General features: G+C 38.0%; 1 protein-coding gene across 1 annotated transcript in view; it reads left to right on the top strand.

Annotated features, from left to right (window-relative positions):
• LOC123499703 (diacylglycerol kinase beta-like) overlaps positions 1-21312 on the top strand; it is a 69843-nt gene extending 48531 nt beyond the window's left edge. Inside the window, exons 4-22 of the mRNA XM_045248104.1 lie at positions 1990-2066; positions 3318-3455; positions 3637-3862; positions 3981-4151; positions 4525-4647; positions 5123-5172; positions 6205-6279; positions 6472-6591; positions 6704-6821; positions 7143-7348; positions 15268-15447; positions 15979-16095; positions 16427-16568; positions 16888-17012; positions 17112-17249; positions 17723-17878; positions 18186-18399; positions 18812-18993; positions 19255-21312. Coding sequence (XP_045104039.1) covers positions 1990-2066; positions 3318-3455; positions 3637-3862; positions 3981-4151; positions 4525-4647; positions 5123-5172; positions 6205-6279; positions 6472-6591; positions 6704-6821; positions 7143-7348; positions 15268-15447; positions 15979-16095; positions 16427-16568; positions 16888-17012; positions 17112-17249; positions 17723-17878; positions 18186-18399; positions 18812-18993; positions 19255-19344 — 2648 coding nt within the window. The 3' untranslated portion in view covers positions 19345-21312. The remainder of the gene's footprint in view (positions 1-1989; positions 2067-3317; positions 3456-3636; positions 3863-3980; positions 4152-4524; positions 4648-5122; positions 5173-6204; positions 6280-6471; positions 6592-6703; positions 6822-7142; positions 7349-15267; positions 15448-15978; positions 16096-16426; positions 16569-16887; positions 17013-17111; positions 17250-17722; positions 17879-18185; positions 18400-18811; positions 18994-19254) is intronic.
• The last annotated feature ends 3235 nt before the right edge of the window (positions 21313-24547 follow it).

Genomic DNA, 24547 nt, shown 5'->3' with positions numbered 1-24547 from the left:
ATAACACACACACATTTGGTTTCGCGTCTTTAGGCCTTCAAGACACTTATTTCTGCCAAGGCTCTCTGATCGCTGGCATGGACTCAATATAGGACATGTTTTCTCTCCTCTGTTTACAAAGACTTCAGGAACCTTGACCACGATTTTTTTCCGCATGATAAAACTTGCGGTAATATGAAACTCTTTTACTATAATTCGTGACGATTGAAAACATGGACTGCAGTAGGTACTTCATGATAGACTATTCAAATTACACGCAAGGAAACTGTTCTAAAATTTTTGAGAAAATCCTTCTGCTCTCTTGAATTTAATTTTTTTTCCCCTCATGGTGTCGTCAACTTAATTCTTATCAGCCATTTTATCTGAACGTCTTTGCATCACTGGTGATCCTTGGCCATGCAGAGCAGCCTCGTGACTCTTTACATAACATTCCAAAACAGATTACTAAAGGGACCTAAAGAAGGTTACACTTAACCTCCATCTGCCGCACTGGTCTCATGTCACTCTGCCAACCTATGTTTACACTGTTCCTCAAGATTTGGACACCTTTGGTCGCCACCCGGACTTTGACTATTCCTGACCTCTTTATGACCGCCTTTGCTTGTTCGCACTGTTTGTTTACCGCCTCAGTCGTGTGGGGGGAGCCACCTGTCGAGTCGCGTGAGGGCCAAGTTTAGCGCCAAACTTTGACAGTCGCCAGGGGAAAGAGACGACCTAAAGCACCTGACATCAATAAAAGCTCTAAATTCACTTACACAACAGTTATACACCAGGCTCCTAGATGGATTAATATTCACCGATGCAGCTTAAGATGGACCGTCAACTCTCCCCCTCAAACCGTCCCCAAGCACTCTCACCAGTTGACGCCTGATCCGTACCTTCCCCATTCCGTGCCCCACCAACTGACTCCTCTCCACCCTTGCCCCATCTTGTATCACAGCCTATGGACAGGCCTCATTCCTTCTCTCTCTTACTATTCAAGCATATTGCGTTGCTTACAGGCCGTACGCGCGATATTAATACTAACAGCTGACATGATAACTCAAGTGCGAAGAAGCGCCATCAAGCCTCTGTGTCCTTATCGTTGAGTCATGCAATGGAAATCATCCTTGACTGATCAACCTTCTCTGTATTAAAGTATGTAATGAAGCGCCATAATAAAGAGAAGCTGAGACAAAATTACAGATAGTCTTTATTTACTACTCTTTTGGATCGCAGTTTGTTTCCCGTATGGGGTTTAATGTGATCCTGGTGCATCATGCCAACATGCCTTCTTAACAGAAAGAAGAAAATTAGCTATAGTCTTTCTTTTTTTCATATTGTAGGAAGAACGTTTGGACATTAGCCGAAGCTGCATTGTCATGTCTACACAGAACCAGTTCAGTTAACACCTTGGTGGAAAGAACTGATGACCTACTCCACCTTCACTCTTTATTTCCATTTAACTTCCAAAGCTCTCAGCATTTGAGTACGAAGAGAAAATGCAGTCGTCGTAATTAGTAACTTAAAACTTAGTTAAGGGATGGAGGTGAGGTATTCAGCCATATTAGAAGACACCTCGTCCACAGAGTTTACTCGATGGGAAGGGAGAAGATATCACGGCGTCTGTATGTATAGAGGGAAGGAAAAAAAAATCAAGTGATTTTTTTTTTCGCAAGAAATTAGGAGTAAAGACTAGGAGCATCTCCCTAGGGCTCCATCAGGCTGCTCAAGAGCCGGAATTTAGACAGAAAGAACCTTTGTGGCCCCTTTGTCTCCTCTGTGTTCGATTGATTCTTTTGTTGCGGCGAAGAACAGGTTTAACGAGTAGTGGTGGTGATGGTGGTGGTATGCAGTCAAGACCTTCATCGTTTTGTCTTTTTTAACGTGTATGTGTGTGTATGTGTGTGTGTGTGTGTGTGTGTGTGTGTGTGTGTGTGTGTGTGTGTGTGTGTGTGTGTGTGTGTGTGTGTGTGTGTAAGGCCTGATCATCTGTACTTGTTTTCACAGACTCTACCAAGAAACTTGAGAATGTCTTGAAGGAATTCACAGGTTCGGGCCCTCTCTCCAAATACAGCCTCGATGGGGTAAGCTCTGTTCGTATCTCTATCTATGTCTAGCTGTCTGTTTTTATCTCTTTTGTTTTTCTGCCTTTCTGTCTCTTGTGTCTGTCTACTCTTCTGCCGATCGTTTTCCTGAATATTTTGCGTCTGTCCTTCCGTGTGTGTGTGTGTGTGTGTGTGTGTGTGTGTGTGTGTGTGTGTGTGTGTGTGTGTGTGTGTGTGTGTGTGTGTGTGTGTGAACGTTGCGTGGCTGTATTTCGTCCGGTTCATTGCCAGGCCTTCACCATACGTAAATACACTTTTGAATACTGAGACCTCATACTCTTACATGTTTTGCTTTCCCATTAGGATTACAGGATTATTTTTAGTCACAGAAATGATTAATTGGATTCTCTTTTTTATGATGCAGAACCCTTGTTATACTGTCTCCAGAATAAAAAAAAATCGATTATAAATGAATAGATAAATAAATGGATGGATAATTAAAAATCTAGTAACTCTCACCAGAGACTGTTCAGATACTCGAAACATTTGAGAACACGAAACGATTGAATGTAACCTTGAAATCTCCAACAACTTCCACTACAGTTCAGTTCAGTGTACAACACTCTTTTCCTGCCAGCTCCGCTCTCTCTCTCTCTCTCTCTCTCTCTCTCTCTCTCTCTCTCTCTCTCTCTCTCTCTCTCTCTCTCTCTCTCTCTGTTCGGTATAGTGCTCTTCCGCTGTTGTTCCCTGTTCTTACACATTCTGAGCACTATTTTCTTGGTTTCTTTAAATAACACTTGTCCAGTTACAATTTTCTCTTACCGTTGCACCGACACGTTTGAGCAAGCTGCCTTCCATAGCCACTTCATGCATCACCCCTCGTGTGCTTCTGGGAGGCTCAACTTGAAACATTCTTTCTTAATTAATTTTTCAGTCTTTACCCTGTTATGCGACTATAAGTGCAAGATGGGGAGAAAATTAAAGTTAAAATTATTTTGTAATATCGTGTCGTGCCGAGAACTTGCAACATAAGAAAGAATATTTGATAGACCCGTGTGGGCATTTCACGGGAATTTTGGTTATGGGGATTGACGCATAAGTTGGTGAGAAACCTCCGAATAGTTTCTAGTAATGTCATATTGTCCAAGATGATTATAAGCTATAATTTTGGTGTTTATATCGTTATTAATTTACTTAACGTTAGTTAATATGTACGCTAATTACTCCTCTCTCTCTCTCTCTCTCTCTCTCTCTCTCTCTCTCTCTCTCTCTCTCTCTCTCTCTCTCCAGGACATCGACTATGAAGGGTTCCGGCAGTTCATGAATATCTACCTGGAAGTAGAGATGCCAGAGGAGCTATGTAGGCACCTGTTTCTGTCCTTCGTCAAGCGTCCGCGACCTCAGCCAGTCGAACCGAAGTCCATCAAGGTGCGTAATCGTTTCTCTTGTGCTGAATATATATATATATATATATATATATATATATATATATATATATATATATATATATATATATATATTGCTCATGTTTATTACAAATGCATGATTTTCTATAAAGTTTCATCAAGTATTTTAACTTTATTCCCTAAATATAACCGGTGTTTCTCAGGAAATGGCGGTCATGTCATCGGCCACTGCGTGTGCCCCCATCACCTCCCACAACACTTCAGGAGGCTCCATCAGTAATCTGGCCTCGTGCGCAATGACCGAGAGTGTGTCTGCTAAGTCTGAAGGGGGCGGTGGTCTGGCGGAGAAGCTGCACGGCCTTACGGAGAAACTGTCCTCCCTAGGCCACAACCGCTCAGACTCTGAAGCCTCCAGCCGCACCCGCACTGGTATGTCATGGCGTGAGGAACTGCACATATGAAATAAGAAAAATGTATATGGCAATTATTAATGCAGCCCTTAGTACAGCAGAATGTTCGCGCGGTATGTATTCACGCGTCATTGCAGGGAGTATAGGGGCGTGCGTGCATCCGCTGGTCACCGTCACTCAGACCAACAGCTACACCGATGGCAAGATTGAGAAGAGCACAGACTCATCACCTTCTCATTCTCAAATGTCACGTTCATCTTCCAAAAAATCCAACAATTCCCTCCTGGTCACTAATGGTAAACTTGAAGGTATGACTGGTTGCTGCACTCTGGTTATGCATTCACTAACACAAACTGCGGCTGGTTTGACAGATATAACAACAATAATTTGAATTAGATTATTAACCATATCATGAAAATTATAGCCCTCTACACCTATTATTTGTAATTTAACTACAACTTATATGATACTGTGTTGTGAAAAAAAAATTATAACTAAAAAAAGAATCAATGTAGAGAATTATAGATAAATTTCAGAACAATTATCACTGTGCCTTGAAAACTACTTCTACTTAAACCCATTACAATACTGAATTGATTATTTGTATTTATATGTGTGTGTGTGTGTGTGTGTGTGTGTGTGTGTGTGTGTGTGTGTGTGTGTGTGTGTGTGCTCCTGCAGACATGAGGCACTTGGTGAGGAAGTCCAGCAGCATTGAGGTGCACACCGTTAGGGTGAGTCTGAAGGACATCATCTGCTACCTAACACTGTTGGAGGGGTGCCGGCCAGAGGACAAGCTGGAGTGTGAGTACCAGTGGCTGCCGCCACCACCATCCTTCATCTTTTCATGTTTTCAACCACTTGGACTAGTAGTTTACTTGAGAGCCTCCTGTTGGACGATTAGGCCCATTTTTGTATTTGTATGCTCTGTATGTAAAAATAATTATCTTTTATTGCCAATACTGGATGACTTCTCATGAGTGTTTTTATCTTTATAATTACATACTTACTGTGATATACTTCAATACTTTGATAATCTTTATGTATATACATTCATCCCTCAAGCCATGGTTTTTAGTAAGTCATGAAATTTGTCAAAGGTTTTTTATATTACATCTGAATTGTATAGTTTTTTTTATAAATTGCTATTGCCTCTTGCATAAGGCTGTCCCCAATACTCTATGTCACCCTCCACCCACAAGACGTGATTGGTTTTGAATATTATGATACTTCTGGCAAAGATCAGCATCCAGGTACTGAGCCGCATGTATGATTGCAGTCATGTTCCGGTTGTATGATACGGATGGCAATGGAGTACTGGATACCAATGTAAGTTGTGTTCCTTGTTGTAAATACACTGTTTTTTCTTTGCATTTTGTGTTGTTATCATGCACTAAATTTGTTCTTCACCTGCTCATGTGTTTCACATTCTTATCAGTAGAGTAAAGATCCTCTATGTTTCTATCACCTTATCAGACTTTGTTTTGAACACACATTTCCTTTACACACTTAGTCATTCCATTGTCCTTGGGATTTCTATATAAGTTGATGTCTGCTTGTTCCCTTTGCATGTTTTGTTGTATGTATTAGTCAACAGGTCCACAGATGCCATGCCTGTTGAATCTATACCCTGAGCAGTGAATATTTTGACAGTTCAGTAATGCATTTATGCTACATCATATCCTACAATCATTCCCTTCTTCCCCCCCCCCCTCTCTCTCTCTCTCTCTCTCTCTCTCTCTCTCTCTCTCTCTCTCTCTCTCTCTCTCTCTCTCTCTCTCTCTCTCTCTCTCTCTCTCTCTCTCTCTCTCTCTCTCTCTCTCTCTCTCTCTCTCTCTCTTGTGTATTGCTTTTAAAGAATATCTTGAGCAGTGTATCTATTCATTCTTTGGTTACCTTTATATAACCTCATCCTTGTTAAATGAATTTTTAAGGCCTGCTCTCCTTTCTGATGATTCAGTGTCTTCCCCTTGCTTTACTATTCCACTATTCTTATTCTTGAAAACAGTGTAATAGTAAGACTGCAAATAAGGTTGATATGGAGTTGATGGAAGTTGAGTTTTAATGACTGTGATCCTTTAATGAAAAGACCCAAAAAGTTGGTCAGTCTTGCATCCTATTAAATTCCAAATGCTGAAATGACTAAATATTTGTAAATGAAAGAGTTTTTAAAAGCTGTACTTAAAAGTTTTACATCTGTGATCTTTGAAGGTTTAGTGATGCATGAATGAAATTTTTTTTATTTCAATGAGTCATTTGTGCCAGACTTTTATTTAATTAACTGAGGATGTAATTGTATTGAAAAGAAAAAAAAATCAAACTATGTGATTAGGCAATATAATTGTTTATTTTCTTCTACAGGAGATTGATTGCATCATTAATCAGATGATTCAAGTAGCGGACTACTTAGACTGGGATGTCACTGAGCTCAGACCAGTAAGCAAATTATTATGTAGGATTACTGAAAAGAGTTCAACAATACTGTATTGACATTTCTTTATCTTTGGTGTCCTTCACATATGGAATGAAGTACATTGACTGTTTCTTAAAACAACATTTTTCTAATAAGGCAGATTTGCTTAAGTTACTTTAGATATGTAGAGTGTAACAGATAATTCCTGTCCATAGATCCTGACGGACATGATGACAGAAATAGACTATGACAATGATGGCACTGTATCCCTGGAAGAGTGGAAGAGAGGAGGCATGACCACCATTCCCTTGCTGGTGCTTCTGGGACTTGACACGGTGAGTGAAAGGGGCTGGGAGCAAGGTACTTGTCGGGATTGTCAAGAGATTAACAGTTTGGACACAATGCTTTACTATATTATTACATATTATTGCTGTCATTTTTCCACAGAACTTAAAAGAAGATGGTAACCATGTGTGGCGGCTCAAGCACTTCAGCAAACCAGCTTACTGCAACCTGTGTCGCAACATGCTGATGGGCCTTGGAAAGAAGGGCTTATCCTGTGTCTGTATGTACTTTGAATTTTTTTAAAGTTAATATGAATTTTTGGCATACATCCAAAACACTTTACCAGCTTAGAATACTAATCTTATGTGTACATGTTCAAACAAAGATATGTCATTTTTTTTTAGTAAATCCAAGTACAGTACTGTACTATTAAGTTTTAAGATAGTACTACAGTACTTCTAGTCAGAAATGGTTTAAGTTTAGACCTAAACAATATATAAGAATACTATGGCATTGGAAGAGGATGACATCTCCAGACTATGTTGAATACAATTTTGAATTTAAAAAATTTCTAACATGATTATCGTCTTGGTACTTACAGTTTGTAAATATACTGTCCATGAACGTTGTGTCCAGCGAGCACCAGCCTCATGCATTGCCACCTATGTGAAGAGTAAGAAAACGTCCCAGTCCATGCTACATCACTGGGTGGAAGGCAATTGTCCTGGCAAGTGTTCTCGATGTAAAAAGGCTATCAAGAGTTACAATGGCATCACTGGACTTCACTGCTCCTGGTGTCATCTTAGAGTAAGTGTTGTCCTCCAACAGATCTTATTTAGGTCATAAGAAGTCTACTGAAAAGTATCTGTTCTTAGAAATGATTTAAGCTGAATTAAATTATTTTATGTACCATTTTCCAACTCTTATCTTCAAAGTGATTATGCATACATCTTAGCCTAGTGCTTTTATTGCTGGAAACATTTTTGTATGGAATGGCTACAGTGCTGCTGCTATCTTTTAGTGAACTGAGGTAACATTGTGTGATCTTTGTTTAGTAAAATTTACTATTTGTAAACATATGGCTTTATTCTTCCGCTGCCTATTTACACTCTCAAGTATGATCATGATATATAATCCAGTAGTATATATATATATATATATATATATATATATATATATATATATATATATATATATATATATATATATATATATATATATATATATATATCTTTTTTCTATCTATCTATCTATCTATATATATATATATATATATATATATATATATATATATATATATATATATATATATATATATATATATATATATATATATATATATATATATATATATATATATATATATATATATATATATATATATATCTATCTATCTATCTATCTATATATATATATATATATATATATATATATATATATATATATATATATATATATATATATATATATATACACACACACACACACACACACACACACACACACACACACACACACACACACACACACACACACACACACACACACACACACACACACACACACACACACACACACACAGTCCTAGTGGAGAGCAGTAGAAAGCGGAGTGCCGCAGGGGTCAGTACTGGCACCAATACTTTTCCTCATACGGGCAACCTCCGCTTAACGAAGGGGTTACGTTCCTAAAAAAACCTTCGTTAAGCAAATTTTCGTTAAGCAAACCAATCATAACAAGTTTAACCCCTGACTTGAACTTCCATTGAGAGTAAACAAAGCGAGAGTGCATCATAGTACAGTGAAAGGTTAAATGAAAGTAAAAATTATAAAGTTAAACATTTAGGCAGTTCAATTTAAGACTAAGTCATTATAATGTACAGTAATGTATGTATGTAAGTAACTTTATAATGTTTATGACCTTAAATTTATGAAGGGAGGGAGAGTGGAGCTGGAAATACGCTAGCTGGCAACCTGTGGAATGTAAACAAAGGGAGCATCATTGTACTGCATACAAAACTTATGTACCACATTTCCACAAGACTTTCCATTTTATCCATTGCAGAATTACGAGTTCAGCTGGTTCTTTTAGCTTGCAAGGAGGATATGATCTCACCAGCCTTCTTAATAGAGACAGTAGATGGAGTCAAGCCATGATGGGGAGCAATGCTATTAGTTTTCTCGCCTCTCATGTCTGTGAATAATATCCAGCTTCACTTCGAGAGTATGAGACTTCCTGGTCTTCTTAGCAATGCTAGGCGACATTGCAGGACGTTTTGGTGGCATGTAGAGCGAGGGAAGACAAGCTGCTGCTGACGCTGTTATTGTTTTGAACATAAGGAGTGAGTGGTGCACGTTTTGTCCATGAGAGGCGCTGGTGCATTCAAAATCCTGTCGGTTTGCGTGATACGGCGGGGCTTTCAAACTTGGAAAAAATTACCTGGATAAAACTTCGTTAAAGCGAGTTTGGTTTTCATTAAACAAGCAGATGGTTGTAAAAGGAAATCTTCGTTGTAGCGAAATTTCGTTGTGTGAATCTTCGTTAAGCAGGGTTTGTCTGTATATATATAAATGACATGCCAGAAGGAGTGAACAGCTATGTAAATCTGTTTGCGGATGATGCAAAACTGTGCAGAGTTATAAAGCAAAAAGAGGATTGTGAAGTACTGCAGGAAGACCTAAATAAGATCTGGGAATGGAGTAAAAAGTGAGAGATGGAATTTAATGTGGACAAAAGCCATGTCATGGGAATGGGAAAGAGTGAAAGACGACCTGTGGGAATCTACAAGATGGGAGATGGAGTAGAACTGGAGAAAGTAAGAAAGGAAAAGGATTTGGGGGTGACGATGGAAGAAAACAATCAAACGGTAAGCCATATAGATAAAATCTTCAGAGAAACATATAATTTGCTAAGGAATATTGAATTAGCATTTCATTACATGGACAAAGAAATGATGAAGAAATTAAGACCCAGATTGGAATATGCAGGGGTAGTGTGGACTCCCCATAAAAAGAAACACATAAAGAAGCTGGAGAGAGTACAAAAAATGGCTACAAGAATGGTTCCAGAATTTGAAGGGATGACATATGAGGAGAGACTAAAGGCTATGGATCTACCAACTCTGGAACAGAGAAGGGAGAGAGGGATCTCATACAAGTTTATAAGTTGATCAACCGAATGGACCAAATGGATAATGAGAAACTACTCCTGAGAGAAGAATATGACAGTCCAAGCACAAGATCACATAGTAAAAAGCTGAAGAAAGGAAGATGTCTAAGAGATATAAAGAAATACAGTTTCCTGCAAAGATATGTTGAGACGTGGAACAGTCTGAGTGAAGGAAGTGGTGACAGCAATGAGTGTGGATAGTTTTAAAGAAAAATTGGATAAGTATAGATATGGAGACGGGGCCACACGAGCGTAAAAGCCTAGGCCATGTAAAACTACAACTAGGTAAATGCACACCGCGTAGTGTAGTGGCTAGCATGCTCGACTCACAATCGAGAGGGCCGGGTTCGAATCCCGGCGCGGTGAGGCAAATGAGCAAGTCTCTTAATGTGTAGCCCCTGTTCACCTAGCAGTAAATAGGTACAGGATGTAACTCGAGGGGTTGTGGCCTCGCTTTCCCGGTGTGTGGAGTGTGTTGTGGTCTCAGTCCTACCCAAAGATCGGTCTATGAGCTCTGAGCTCGCTCCGTAATTGGGAAGACTAGCTGGGTGACCAGCAGGCGACCGAGGTGAATTACACACACACACACACACACACACATACACACACACACACACACACACACACACACACACACACACACACACACACACACACACACACACACACACACACACACACACACACACACACACACACACACACACACACACACACACACACACACACACACACACACACACACACACACACACTGATCCTGAGAGAAGAATATGACACTCGAAGCACAAGATTGCATAGTAAAAAGCTGAGAAAAGGAAGATGTCTGAGAGATGTTAAAAATATAGTTTCCATAAAGATGTATTGAGACGTGGAACAGTTTAAATGAAGAAATAGTGTCTGCAACGAGTGTGCATACTTTTAAAGTAAGATTAGATAAGTGTAGATATGGAGACGGGGCCACACGAGCATAAAGCCCAGGCCTTGTAAAACTACAACTAGGTGAATACACACACACACACACACACACACACACACAAAGTACCACATGCAAGATTACTATGGAAGTTAGAGGAGAAGGGTGGCTTAAAAGGAAGCACATTGAGATGGATAGAAAATTATTTGAGGGGGAGAGAAATAAGGATGGTAGTTAAAGATATGAAGTCCAAGTGGAGAGCAGTAGAAAGCAGAGTGCCACAGGGGTCAGTATTGGCACCAATACTTTTCCTCATTTATATTAACGACATGCCAGAAGGAGTGAACAGCTACATAAATCTGTTTGCAGATGATACGAAACTGTGCAGAGTTATAAAGCAAAAGGAGGATTGTGAAATACTGCAAGAAGACCTAAATAAGATCTGGGAATGGAGTAAGAAGTGGGAAATGGAATTCAATGTGAACAAAAGCCATGTCATGGAAATGGGAAAGAGTGAAAGACGACCTGTGGGAATCTATAAGATGGGAGATGGAGTAGAACTGGAGAAAGTCAAAAGGAAAAGGACTTAGGAGTGACGATGGAAGAAAACAATCAACCAGTAAGCCATATTGATAGAATTTTTAGAGAAACATATAATTTGCTAAGGAATATTGGAGTAGCATTTCACTACATGGACAAAGAAATGATGAAGAAATTGATAAGTACTATAATAAGACCCAGATTGGAATATGCAGGAGTAGTGTGGACCCCTCATAAAAGAAACACATAAGGAAATTGGAGAGGCTACAAAAATGGCTACAAGAATGGTTCCAGAATTTGAAGGGATGACATATGAGGAGAGACTAAAGGCTATGGATCTACCAACCCTGGAACAAAGAAGGAGAGAGGAGACCTGATACAAGTTTATAAATTGATCAGCGGAATGGACCAAGTGGATAATGAGAAACTGATCCTGAGAGAAGAATATGACATCCGAAGCACAAGATCACATAGTAAAAAGCTGAGAAAAGGAAGATGTCTGAGAGATATTAAAAAATATAGTTTCCCGCAGAGATGTATTGAGACATGGAACAGTTTAAATGAAGAAGTAGTGTCTGCAACGAGTGTGCTTACTTTTAAAGTAAGATTGGATAAGTGTAGATATGAAGACAGGGCCACACGAGCATAAAGCCCAGGCCCTGTAAAACTACAACTAGGTAAATACAACTAGGTAAATACACACACTAGAAGAAAAAAGAACCTAGTAAAATTTGTGAGGGAGAAGGAGGAGAAAGAAATGGTTAAAGAAATTATCTCTGTAGTGCCAGATAAGGGACAGAGTCTTGATTAAGAAATAGAAGAAATATATAGACTGGGTAAATATAGTGAGGGAACCAAAAGACCTTTAAAAGTAAAAATGAGATCGCAAGTAGGGATAGAAGAAATATTAGCGAGGACTAGAAAGCTGGCTAACAAGGTAGAATATAAGCATATCTGGATAAAGAGAGAGATGAGCCAGGTAGTAAGGGAAAAAGAGAGAGAACTGAGGAGTGAAGCTAAGGAAAAAAACAAAACAAAGGAAAGACAGAGAATGATAAGAAGTTTTCTGGAGAGTGCTAGACATGAAACTGAGGAAATGGTATATTCGGAAAAGGGAAGGAAAGCATTAAGAGTCATGTATACAAACATAGATGGGTTTATATCAGTAAGTTTGGAAGTGAGAGATTATATATTGGAAAAAGGGCTAGATGTGGTATGTATGACAGAAACAAAGTTAAGTGAAGATGTCCAAGTGAATTTTAAAAAGCTAGGATACAATGTTTGGAGGAGAGACAGAAAGGGAAAAGTAGGAGGAGGAGTATTGATCATGACTCGAGAGAATATATATGTGGAAGAGATACAGTCCGGAGATGGACTGGCAAAGGTTTTAAGTATAACAATAAGGACCAATGGGAGGGAAAAAAGGAGTATCATAGTTGCATATGTACCACAAAGACTAATACATGGAGGCTTCATGTACATAAGTAAATGCAAAAGGAAGTACTAAATTGCCTGGATAACATGCTAAGGAAGGATAGAAGTGTGTTGCTTGTGGTAGATCTAAACTGCAAACTCATCAGTTGGGAAGCAATGGATACAAGCAGTTGTGCTGGACGTTGGGGAGATGATGTGCTACAACTGGCAATGGTAAACACATTGGATCAATGGATGAATGATTATACAAGATATAGGGGGGAAGAAGATCCATCAATGCTGAATTTGGTATTTACCAAAAAAACTGGGGCCATGTCCAAACATCAAATATCATACTCCAATGGGAAAAAGTGATCATGTGGTCCTGGAAATCGAATTAGAGGATCGGCAAATTTTGGAATATAATGAGGGACACAAACACAAGAGACGGAACCACGCTAAATTAGATTTGGGGGAATTAAAAAGTTATTTTGGTAGTATTGATTGGAAAGAAATTATGCATGGAAAGACAATTCAAGGAAAGTATGATATATTTCTAGACAAGTATAATGAGGGGCTAAAGAGATATGTTCCTAAATAGAGAGTAAAAGAAAGCAAACACACCTGGTATAATGCTATATGTGCAAAAGCTAAAAAGTGCAAGGATGCAGCATGGAAAAAATTAAGAAGGCAACGTAATGAAATAAATAGGAAGCAGTATAAAGAGGCACAAAATTAATACATTAGGATAAGAAGGAAGGAGGAGAGAAACTTTGAAAAGGATGTAGTGAAGAGATGTGAAAAAGAACCCAAGCTTTTTTTATAAGTATATACATGGTAAAATGGCAAACAGAGAGACCATTACTAAGTTGATTAAGGGGAATACGATATACAAAACCAGATGAAATGAGTTATCTTATGAATGAGAGCTTTAAATCAGTATTTAATGATGAGGGAGAGTTTATAAAGCCAATCCACCCAGCGGCACAGGAGAGATTAAGAGACATCATGGTAAGAAAACAGAAATTTAGAGAATTGCTAGAAAAGGTGGATGTGAGGAAGGCAATGGGACCAGATGGAGAGTCAGGATGGACTGTAGTGAGCAACTGGTAGAACCAATTTGGGATGTAATTAACAACTCCTTAAGGGAAGGGAAGGTACCAAAGGAATGGAAAAGAGCCAATATAGTCCCATTATACAAAGGAGGAAAAATGACTGAGCCCCTAAATTATAGACCAGTGTCACTAACTAGTGTGGTGGGTAAGATCTGTGAAATTGTTATCAAAGAAAAATGGTTGGAATATCTGGAGAGAAATTAAATCATTAATAACTCCCAATTTGGTTTTAGAAAAGGAAGATCATGTATAACAAACTTACTAAGCTTTTATACAAGAGTAATAGATGAAGTACAAGGAAGAGATGGATGGGTGGATGCAGTGTATCTAGATATTAAAAGGCTTTTGACAGAGTACCACACAGAAGACTCCTATGGAAAATAGAACACATGGGCAGAATTAAGGGAAATATCTTAAATTGGATGACAGATTACTTAACAGATAGGAAAATGAGGACAGTGATAAGAAATACACCATCAAGTTGGAGTGCTGTAACCAGTGGCGTACCACAGAGTTTGGTGTTGGTACCAATAATGTTCCAAATATATGTCAGTGATATACAAGAGGGTTTGAGTAGCTACATAAATTTGTTTGCGGATGATGCCAAGCTTTTGAGAGTTATAAAAAAACAAAATTATTGTATGGAATTACAGAAAGATATTGATAAGATCTGGAGATGGAGTCAGAAGTGGAAATTAGAATTTTATACTAAGAAATGCCATGTAATGGAAATGGGTAAAATAGAAGACCTACATGGGAATATAAAATGGGGGAAGAGATTATAATGAAAAGAAGAGAAGAGAAAGACCTGAGAGTGATTATACAGGACACCCTGACTCCAGAAAGACATACGCATACATGTAAATGGATTATTTGCTTCAACATACAAGACACTAACGAACATCAGGATAGCATTCAATTACATGGATAAAAGTATGATGAAAAGAATATTAACCACTATGATAAGACCTAGACTAGAATATGCAGCAGTGGTATGGTTGCCATATAGGCAGAAAGATATCAAGAAACTAGAAAGGATACAAAGGGCTGCTACAAAGATGGTCCCTGAAATAAAAGATCTTCCCTATGAAGAAAGACTGAAGGAGATGGAGCTACCAACTTTGAAGGATAGACGGGAAAGAGGAGACCTAATAACGATGTATAAGTTAGTAGACCGTATGGAGAAGATAGATAGACAAGACTTGGTAACACTGACGGAGCAGGGAGACAGACAAACTAGAGGACATTCCAAGAAAATTATGAAAAGTCAGTGTCATAAAAATATCAAGAAGTTCAGTTTTCCACATAGGACAGTAGACATCTGGAATGGATTAAGTGAAGAGATTGTAACAGCAGAAAATGTGCACAAATCTAAGAAGTTAGATAAATGTAGATATGGAGACAGGTCACTATGAGCCCCGCTGGAACCCTGTAACATACAACTAGGTAAAATACACACATACACACACACACACACGGCTGTGCTGTCAGCAATTTCATATGAATTTTTAGCAAATTATTGTTACCCAGGATTTTGAAATATGCACTAAAACTGCTTCTTATGTTCTGCCCACAGCTACACAACAGATGTGTATCTCAAGTAAAGCCTGAGTGCAATTTTGGTGAGCACAGAGTACATGTTCTTCCCCCTACAGCCATCTGTCCTACTGTGTTGGACCGCCAGAAATCTATTACTAAAGAGAAGAGAGATGTGCATCGGTCTGAATCTACACCTAGTGGCCTCAGCGATGGGACTGTAAGTACTCTTTTGTGTCAGGCTTTTCTCTGAACACAGGCTGAAATTTTAGCACTAGGCAATATACTTCATATAAGACCTATTTACAAATTTTGCAAATGCTTTATTGACAGCCACTCACCTTTACAGTTATAAATGCAGATAAATAATTGAATGTGACAAGATGTGTTAGTTAAAACTACAATAGTATAAGTGGATGAGCTTAATTCTTGAGATTCTATTTTGTACAGACATGAGGGAGAAATATGAGAAATGTAGTAGCATCTTAAAAAAAAAAAAAAAAGATACATGGTGAAGGATAGGACAGTGAGTAAAGAATCACCTGTGTGGTAGCATTAAAATGACAACACCAGCATATGTGAGCGAAAAATAAATGTAGAATGAAAGTAACATATCCTGGAATATTTGAAAGTTGCTAGTAGTGTGATTAGAATGAATGTTGAGAGTAGTGAATTAGCTCTGTAACAAGCTCTCAAATAATTTTTTGAATTTCTTTGTAGAGATGTGCCTTGCTTTCACTTGATCCTTCAGGTTTCAGCCCCAATGTCCTTCCAAATCACTCCTCCGCCTGGAACCCACCCACTGGCTGTGTTCGTGAATCCTAAGAGTGGGGGAAGGCAGGGGACAAGGATTCTCAGGAAATTCCAGGTAATCTATTATGTACATTTTATAATTTGTATGTAAATACTGGAATTTTATCATATAAACTAATTTTAGTGCATTCTGGAAATGTTAGTGAATATAGTTAAGAGTGTAAGTATATTTTCTTGCATTTTCATACACATGTTGAACACATCATATATATATATATATATATATATATATATATATATATATATATATATATATATATATATATATATATATATATACCTGATGATCTTAAGCTTGAATGATTATTAGGCTTCATATGTCATCATATAGTCTCCCACATACAGCATCTGCAGATAGATGATATGTATGTTAACTTGCATTTAAGTACCTGCTAAACCCTCGCCAAGTCTACAATTTGGCTAAGGAGGGTCCTGTAGCTGGCCTTCAGCTCTTCAAGGATGTCCCCAACATGCAAGTCATTGTGTGTGGAGGGGATGGTACTATTGGCTGGATTTTGGAGCAGATGGGTGAGTGTTCTTTAGACATTGTGAGTGCGATGCTTTGTACATATATGGGAGAAATATTTTCAGTATTAGAGAAAGATGTGTTTTATGACATCAGGAATATGAATGATTCCACTTGATTTTATTATGAATGACTATTTTTGACAGAGGATGAGTTGCACTTTCATTTATTTTTCAGAAGAGAGGCAATATCATAGAAACGTGACATGCAAAATCATTTATAAGTAGACATTTACTTGAAGTTATCCTTTTGCATGTTTTCACACAAAAGTAAGGATAATTGAAGTATTTATTCTGAACATCATGTCTTTCATGTTGGCAGACAAAGTCCAGTGGGCACAGGTGCCAAGTGTGGGCATCATGCCTCTGGGGACAGGCAATGACCTAGCCAGATGCCTCAGGTGGGGAGGAGGATATGAAGGGGAAAGTCTTCACAAAATTCTAAAGGTAGAATTGCTGAATTTTGTATTTATACCTGATAGTATCATTCATAGCAATACAACTTTTACTGCATTTCTTTGTTGCTAAAAATATGTTTCCTTCCAGAAAATAGAAAAATCCACAGTGGTGTTGATGGACCGTTGGCATATAGAAGTTTCAGAGCAGACAGGGACACAGGAAGGTGATGAAGTTGGGGACAAGATACCATACAACATTATCAATAATTATTTTAGCATAGGTGTGGTAAGTATTACTACACTATTGAGCTTTGTTTTGCCACTTTGAGGTGTGACCAGTCATGTTTTTTTTGAAATATAGAAATTGTTTCATTGTCTTTATCCCTACAGAAGATTTCATAGTGTCAACATTATTCCTCTAATCTTTATGTGACTTTTACAGCTCTTCAAGCTGGAAAGACGTCGATTATAATACAAGTACTCTGCAGTTATATGTATAGGATAAAGCTTCATTTAGTTTTGATATCTTTCTTTGCAGACAAATATGCTTTATACTTAGCTTCAGCATCCTTTTTTTCCTCCATTCCCACTACCTTGCTGCAGAACAGTTTCAGTGTATGCTTGTTCCTATTCTGCTGACCTTATTGATACATAAATCAGCATTTAGTACATGTCTATCATATTTTTACCTCTTCACCAGCTGGAATAGTATCTTTGATAAGAACAAATAACTTAAAAAAAAATTGCTTAATTTCACAGGATGCTGCTATTGGAGTCAAGTTTCATTTAGAACGTGAGAGAAATCCAGAAAAGTTCAACAGCCGGATGAAGAACAAGCTTTGGTATTTTGAGTATGCTACCTCAGAGACATTTGCTGCATCTTGCAAAAACCTTCATGAAGATATAGATATAATGGTGAGATACTCATAATCTCATATATTACTGGCTGATTCATTGTCAACCTTCGACCACAGCCTAGATATATTGTCTCATCTATTTGTATCCTTTACTTTTTCAAATTTTCTACATACCACTGCAATGCTAATATACATAAATTACCATTATATATAAGGAAATTGTCTTATATATTTATAAGAAAATCCTATGTGCATTTCATAAAGCTTTCATATTTTATGAGCATTATTATTTAACACCCATCATATTTTCTTGCTTAAACAATTTTTAACAAAGCTATTGGACGCTTTTCTTTTTTCTTTCCCAGTGTGATGGTGTCTCCTTAGATCTCTCCAATGGCCCTTCCCTGCAAGGCATAGCTGTCCTGAACATTCCCTACACTCATGGAGGCTCCAATATGTGGGGAGACACCACCATGAAGAAAAGAAATAAAGCCACTAAAACTAAAAAGAAAAAAGACAGAGAAAGAGAACTTTCAACCTCCTCTTTTACATCTGCTGATCTAAGCACTGCCATTCAAGGTCAGGTATATGCAATAATTTATTATTGTGTTGTTACAAATAAATTACAGATTTGCAGTTGTGTATTTCATTGTACAGTCTCTCTCTCTCTCTCTCTCTCTCTCTCTCTCTCTCTCTCTCTCTCTCTCTCTCTCTCTCTCTCTCTCTCTCTCTCTCTCTCTCTCTCTCTCTCTCTCTCTCTCTCTCTCTCTCTCTCTCTCTCTCTCTCTCTCTCTCTCTCTCTCTCTCTCTCTCTCTCTCTCTCTCTCTCTCTCTCTCTCTCTCATAACCATAGACTGTATCTTTGAAGTGGTTTTCACTAAGGATACAGGGGGATACAGTATGAATGCCAGTGTGCTGTGCACAAAAATTTGTATTTTAAATGATGTTCTCTATTTACTATACTTATCTCTTAATCATTGATTCCAAACAGACATTGGTGATAAGCTTATTGAAGTCATTGGATTTGAGAATTGCTTACACATGGGCCAAGTGAGGACTGGTCTGAGAGGATCCGGTCGACGCTTGGCTCAGTGCTCATCTGTTGTCATCCGCACCAGGAAAAAGTTTCCCATGCAGATTGATGGCGAACCATGGTGCCAGCCACCCTGTACTGTAAGTTGTGACAGTTTTAAAGTACAGCTGTTAACTTTTGCTTATAGGTGTTGATATGGAAAAATTGTATGTTTTAGTGCATAACATGATTTAGGGCCAATAGTTACTTAGTGACAATCACCACTCACAGCTGAGATAATAGTTCCCTACAACTAGCTGTATTCCAATACAATACTGACACATAATGTTATTTTCATATTCAAATTAGATTTTCAATATAACTTATGAAATATATCCTTAACTCTCATGATTTCCTGACAGATACATATAACTCACCACAATCAAGTGCCAATGCTGATGGGTCCTAGAACGAGTCGAAGAAAAGGCATTTTTTCCTTTATTCGTAAGTGACAGGAGGATCCAGGGGCAACTCAAGGTGCCCCAAAGTGTCCTAAAGATTCTCTCAGGTTTTCTAAGCTCAGATGTCTTGCAAGAAAACATTGAATTAAACTTGAAGCTTAGAAGATGATTCAGAGAAGGATCCTGAATATGATACATTTATCAGATGTGTGAAGGTATGTTTGAGAGACACAGTATATACTAGTTGATTCTTTACTAATAGTTATGTAGTGTGTATTGTTTTGTGTGTTTCATGTTCATCTCCACTTTCTCACCATAATGCTATTCAAAAATAAGAATGTTTCCTTATATTTATTTAACTTTTATTAAGGTGCTCAAATAGAGAGAGAGAGAGAGAGAGAGAGAGAGAGAGAGAGAGAGAGAGAGAGAGAGAGAGAGAGAGAGAGAGAGAGAGAGAGTACATTAGTTATTATTTTAAGATTACATTTCCACTTTTCAGTGAGTTAATTAAGACAGTTTATTAATCCTAAATTTAGTTTTAACTTTGGTTCTGGAAAGGTTTTGTAAGAAAGGAAGGGAAGTTTCCTTGAATATACTTTTAATAGCTACCTTAGTGATGAAGCTCACTGTAGAAAAGTCAGTTGTTATGAAAAACTCTAGTCATTTTTTATCTGTCGTCTGATAAGTATATCATATTCACATAATATTGTGCTGTTATATGTTATTCTTAGAATAGTGGAAAGAAAGTGATGTGACTCATGGTCTTTTTGACACTCAGATGAAATTAACTTATGTGAAAATGAATAGATATCCAGTTAATTCAAGAAAAGATTTTATATGAAGAGCTGGTGACTGACAGTATTATAGGCATTTTTTTAATGAAATAATTTTTTAGTCTTTCCTTGATAGAAACATAGAGCTGTTTACATTTATACTTTTTCAGTCGATGTGATAAAAGCAATGAGCTTTAATGCAGATCTAGTTTTTCATACCATGAGAACTATTACATTATTCTCATATTTGAATAATTTTTCAAAGTGAAGTAATATGTGTATGGAGGTCAGGCATACAGTGATGGGCCTTTATAATACAATACTGTAGTATGTTGTTTGGTATTACAGAATAATGCAAAAAATACGTATATATATATAGTTGTCTTAAGAGTCTCTGCTTTGCACATAAATTTAGCTTTTCTTTATTGTTCCATTCTTGTTACTCTTATATCTGTATTGTCACCCTTCCTGCTGCCTTAGTCATTTCCTGTTGTTCCCAGACATAGCTACCTGATATCTCAGAGCAGTTTGTTTTATCTTGTGCATCAGATGTAATCTTGACCCTCGAGCTAACATCTCCCTCGCAAGGCTGTACTGTCTTCAAAGTCTTCATTACCTATTCATTACTATAATGGATCCCCCAAAAATGTGCCAAAAACATGACGCTTAATGTAGAATAAGAGGTTTGTAAAAGGAAACAATACAAAGATCTAATTAAATGTAAAGAAAATATGTATATTCAAGGCTGTTGCTTTGACTCTATATTAATTGTTTTATCATAATGCATATAGACATATGTTAATAATAGGTTGAGATACTTTCCTGAATATAGCAGTTACAGTGTATGCTTGCATATATGCTAGCTAATCTGGTTTAAAGTCCTAGAATGATTTTAAGTGAATTATTGGTGTAGTGTGATTAATTACTGTATTTACTAAAAGTTTTTAAAAGTAAAAGTTTAGATAATTTTCTAGAGAACAGTTCATTATCATTTAGAATTTGATGATTTATGAAAGAAATCAGCCATGGTCTTATAATTGTGTTCTCAGAACACACACATACACAGGAAAAGGTATATATGTACATCAGCTAAAAACTGGATAAATATTAATACAGAGACAGGACTACGAATGTAGCTCAGGCCCTGTATACTATAGCTAGGTAGATAAACAAACACACACACACACACACACACACACACACACACACACACACACACACACACACACACACACACACACACACACACACACAAAAAAAAAATGAATTTGCTCACCTTAGAACAAAAAAGAGAAAGAGGAGATTTAATACAGGTTTATAAACTGTTGAGCAATTTAGATGAAGTGGATAATGAGCAATGATGTTGAAAGAGGAAAATTTAAATAGAACTACGAGATCGCATAGTAAAAAGATAGCCAAGGGAGTATGCTTGAAAGATGTGAAGAAATATAGTTTCCCGCAGAGATGTGTGGAAGTGTGGAATAGTTTGAGCGAGGAGGTGGTGTCAGCGAGGAGTGTGCATAGTTTTACAGGAAAGTTGGATGTGTATAGATATGGAGACAGGGCCACACAAGTATAGTACCCAGGCCCTGTAAAAATTACAACTAGGTGAATACACACACACACACACACACACACACACACACACACACACACACACACACACACACACACACACACACACACACACACACACACACACACACACACACACAATGGCTACAAGAATGGTTCCAGAATTTAAAGGGATGGCATATGAGGAGAGACTAAAGGCAATGGATCTACCAACCTTGGAGCAGAGAAGAGAGAGAGGGGATCTGATACAAGTTTATAAATTGATTAACGGAATGGATGAAGTGGATAATGAGAAACTGATCCTGAGAGAAAAATATGACTTTAGAAGCACAAGATCGCATAGTAAGAAACTAAGGAAGTGACGATGTCTGAGAGATGTTAAAAAATTTAGTTTCCCGCAAAGATGTGTTGAGACTTGGAACAGTTTGGGTGAGGAAGTGGTGTCAGCAAAGAGTGTACATAGTTTTAAAGAAAAATTGGATAAGTGTAGATATGGAGACACGAGCATAAAGCCCAGGCCCTGTAAAACTACAACTAGGTAAACACACACACACACACACACACACACACACACACACACACACACACACACACACACACACACACACACACACACACACACACACACACACACACACACACACACATAGTGTAGTGGTTAGCACATTCAACTCACAATCGAGAGGGCCGGGTTCGAGTCCCGGCGCGGTGAGGCAAATGGGCAAGTCTCTTAATGTGTGGCCCTTGTTCACCGAACAATAAATAGGTACAGGATGTAACTCGAGTGGCTGTGGCCTTGCTTTCCCGGTGTGTGTTGATGTGGTCTCAGTCCTACCCGAAGATCGGTCTATGAGCTCTGAGCTCGCTCCGTAATGGGGAAGACTGGCTGGGTGACCAGTAGGCGACCGAGGTGAATTACACACACACACACACACACACACACACACACACACACACACACACACACACACACACACACACACACACACACACACAACTGGAGAAAGTAAAAAAGGAAAAGGATTTGGAAGTGATGATGGAAGAAAATAATCAACTGGCAAGCCATATTGATAGAATTTTCAGAAAGACATATAATTTGTTAAGGAATATTGGAATAGCATTTCACTACATGGACAAAGAAATGATGAAGAAACTGATAAGTACTATAATAAGACCCAGATTGGAATATGCAGGAGTAGTGTGGACCCCTCACAAAAAGAAACTTATAAGGAAGCTGGAGAGGCTACAAAAAATGGCTACAAGAATGCTCCCAGAACTTGAAGGGATGACATTTGAGGAGAGACTAAAGGCTATGGATCTTCCAACATTGGAACAGAGAAGGGAGAGAGGGGATCTCATACAAGTTTATAAATTGATCAACGAAATGGACCAAGTGGACAATGAGTATCTGATCCTAAGAGAAGAATATGCCAGTCGAAGCACAAGATCACATAGTAAGAAACTAAGAAAGGGAAGATGTCTGAGAGATATTAAAAAGTATAGTTTCCTACAAAGATGTGTTGAGACGTGGAACAGTTTGAACGAAGAAGTAGTGTCTGCAACGAGTGTACACAGTTTTAAGGAAAGATTGGATAAGTATAGATATGAAGACGGGGCCACACGAGCATAAAGCCGAGGCCCTGTAAAACTACAACTAGGTAAAATACAACTAGGTAAAAAAATACATACACACACACACACACACACGCACGTAACAAGAGTTTTCATTAAATGTACACAAAAGAGAGAAAATTTGTGGGAACAGAGTGAGGTTGGTAAAGAAATGGATCTAGGTGAAATCCAGATGACAGAAGAAGATGTCTGGGAACAGCTGAAGGGATTGGACATTAGAAAGTCCTGTGGAGGTGATAGAGATGAATTTTGAAAGAATGCAATCAGCAGTTGACACAGATGAACCAAGGCATTATGGAGAGCTCCCTAAGTGAAAGTAGAATCCTAATTGAATGGAAGAGAGCCAACATTTGCCAATCTATAAAGGTGGCAACAAAGAGGAGCCTTTGAAGTATAGATCTATAACTTATTGAGAAGAATAAGGTGTATTTTTGCATATATGGATGAAGAGATGATTAGGAAGATGGTTAGACCTAGACTGGAATATACAAGGAAATGTATAAGAAAATAATGTTATCAATCAATCAATCAATCAAGTTGGAGAGAGTCCAGACCACAGCATTGAAGATAATACCAAATACATATGATATATGAAGAGAGATTAGGAAGGTTGCATCTACCAACATTGGAAAAGAGGAGAGATATATAAAGCACTTGAGGGAATGGAGAAGAATGACATGAAAAACTTAATAGTTTGAAATACACGCTATACTAGAGGACATGAAAAGAAGCTGAAGAACCTTACTTATAAAAGGATGTCAAAAAGTATGGTTTCCTATATAGATATTGATGTATGGAACAATCTTGATGAGGAGATTGTAAATGCAAACAGTATACATGGGTAAGGTTATGTTGGATATTAAAAGATATGGAGATGGGATTGCATGAGCATAGGAAAACACACACACACACACAATGATTATCACAGAAAAATGGGATAAATTTCTAGAAGTGGAGCAAGTCATATCGAACAGACAATTTGGGTTCAGGACAGGGCGGTCATGTGTTTCAAGATTATTAAGCTTCTACTCCAGGGTTATTGCAGGACTTGAAAGCAGAGATGGATGGGTAGACACAGTATACCTAGACATTTAAAAAGCATTTGATAAAGTCCCTCACGGAAGACTTCTTTGGAAACTAGAGAATATAGGAGGACTGCATGGAACCTTACTCGAATGGACAAGAGATTATTTGAAGGATAGAGAAATGAGAACTGTGATCAGAGATACATACTCATCTTGGAGTAAAGTAACTAGCGGGGTGACACAAGGGTC

This window comes from Portunus trituberculatus, chromosome 50 (genome assembly GCF_017591435.1).
Source record: "Portunus trituberculatus isolate SZX2019 chromosome 50, ASM1759143v1, whole genome shotgun sequence".
NCBI classification, from domain to species: domain Eukaryota; kingdom Metazoa; phylum Arthropoda; class Malacostraca; order Decapoda; family Portunidae; genus Portunus; species Portunus trituberculatus.
Note: the sequence above shows the minus strand (reverse complement) of the source record. Positions and strands in the feature narration are given on the sequence as shown.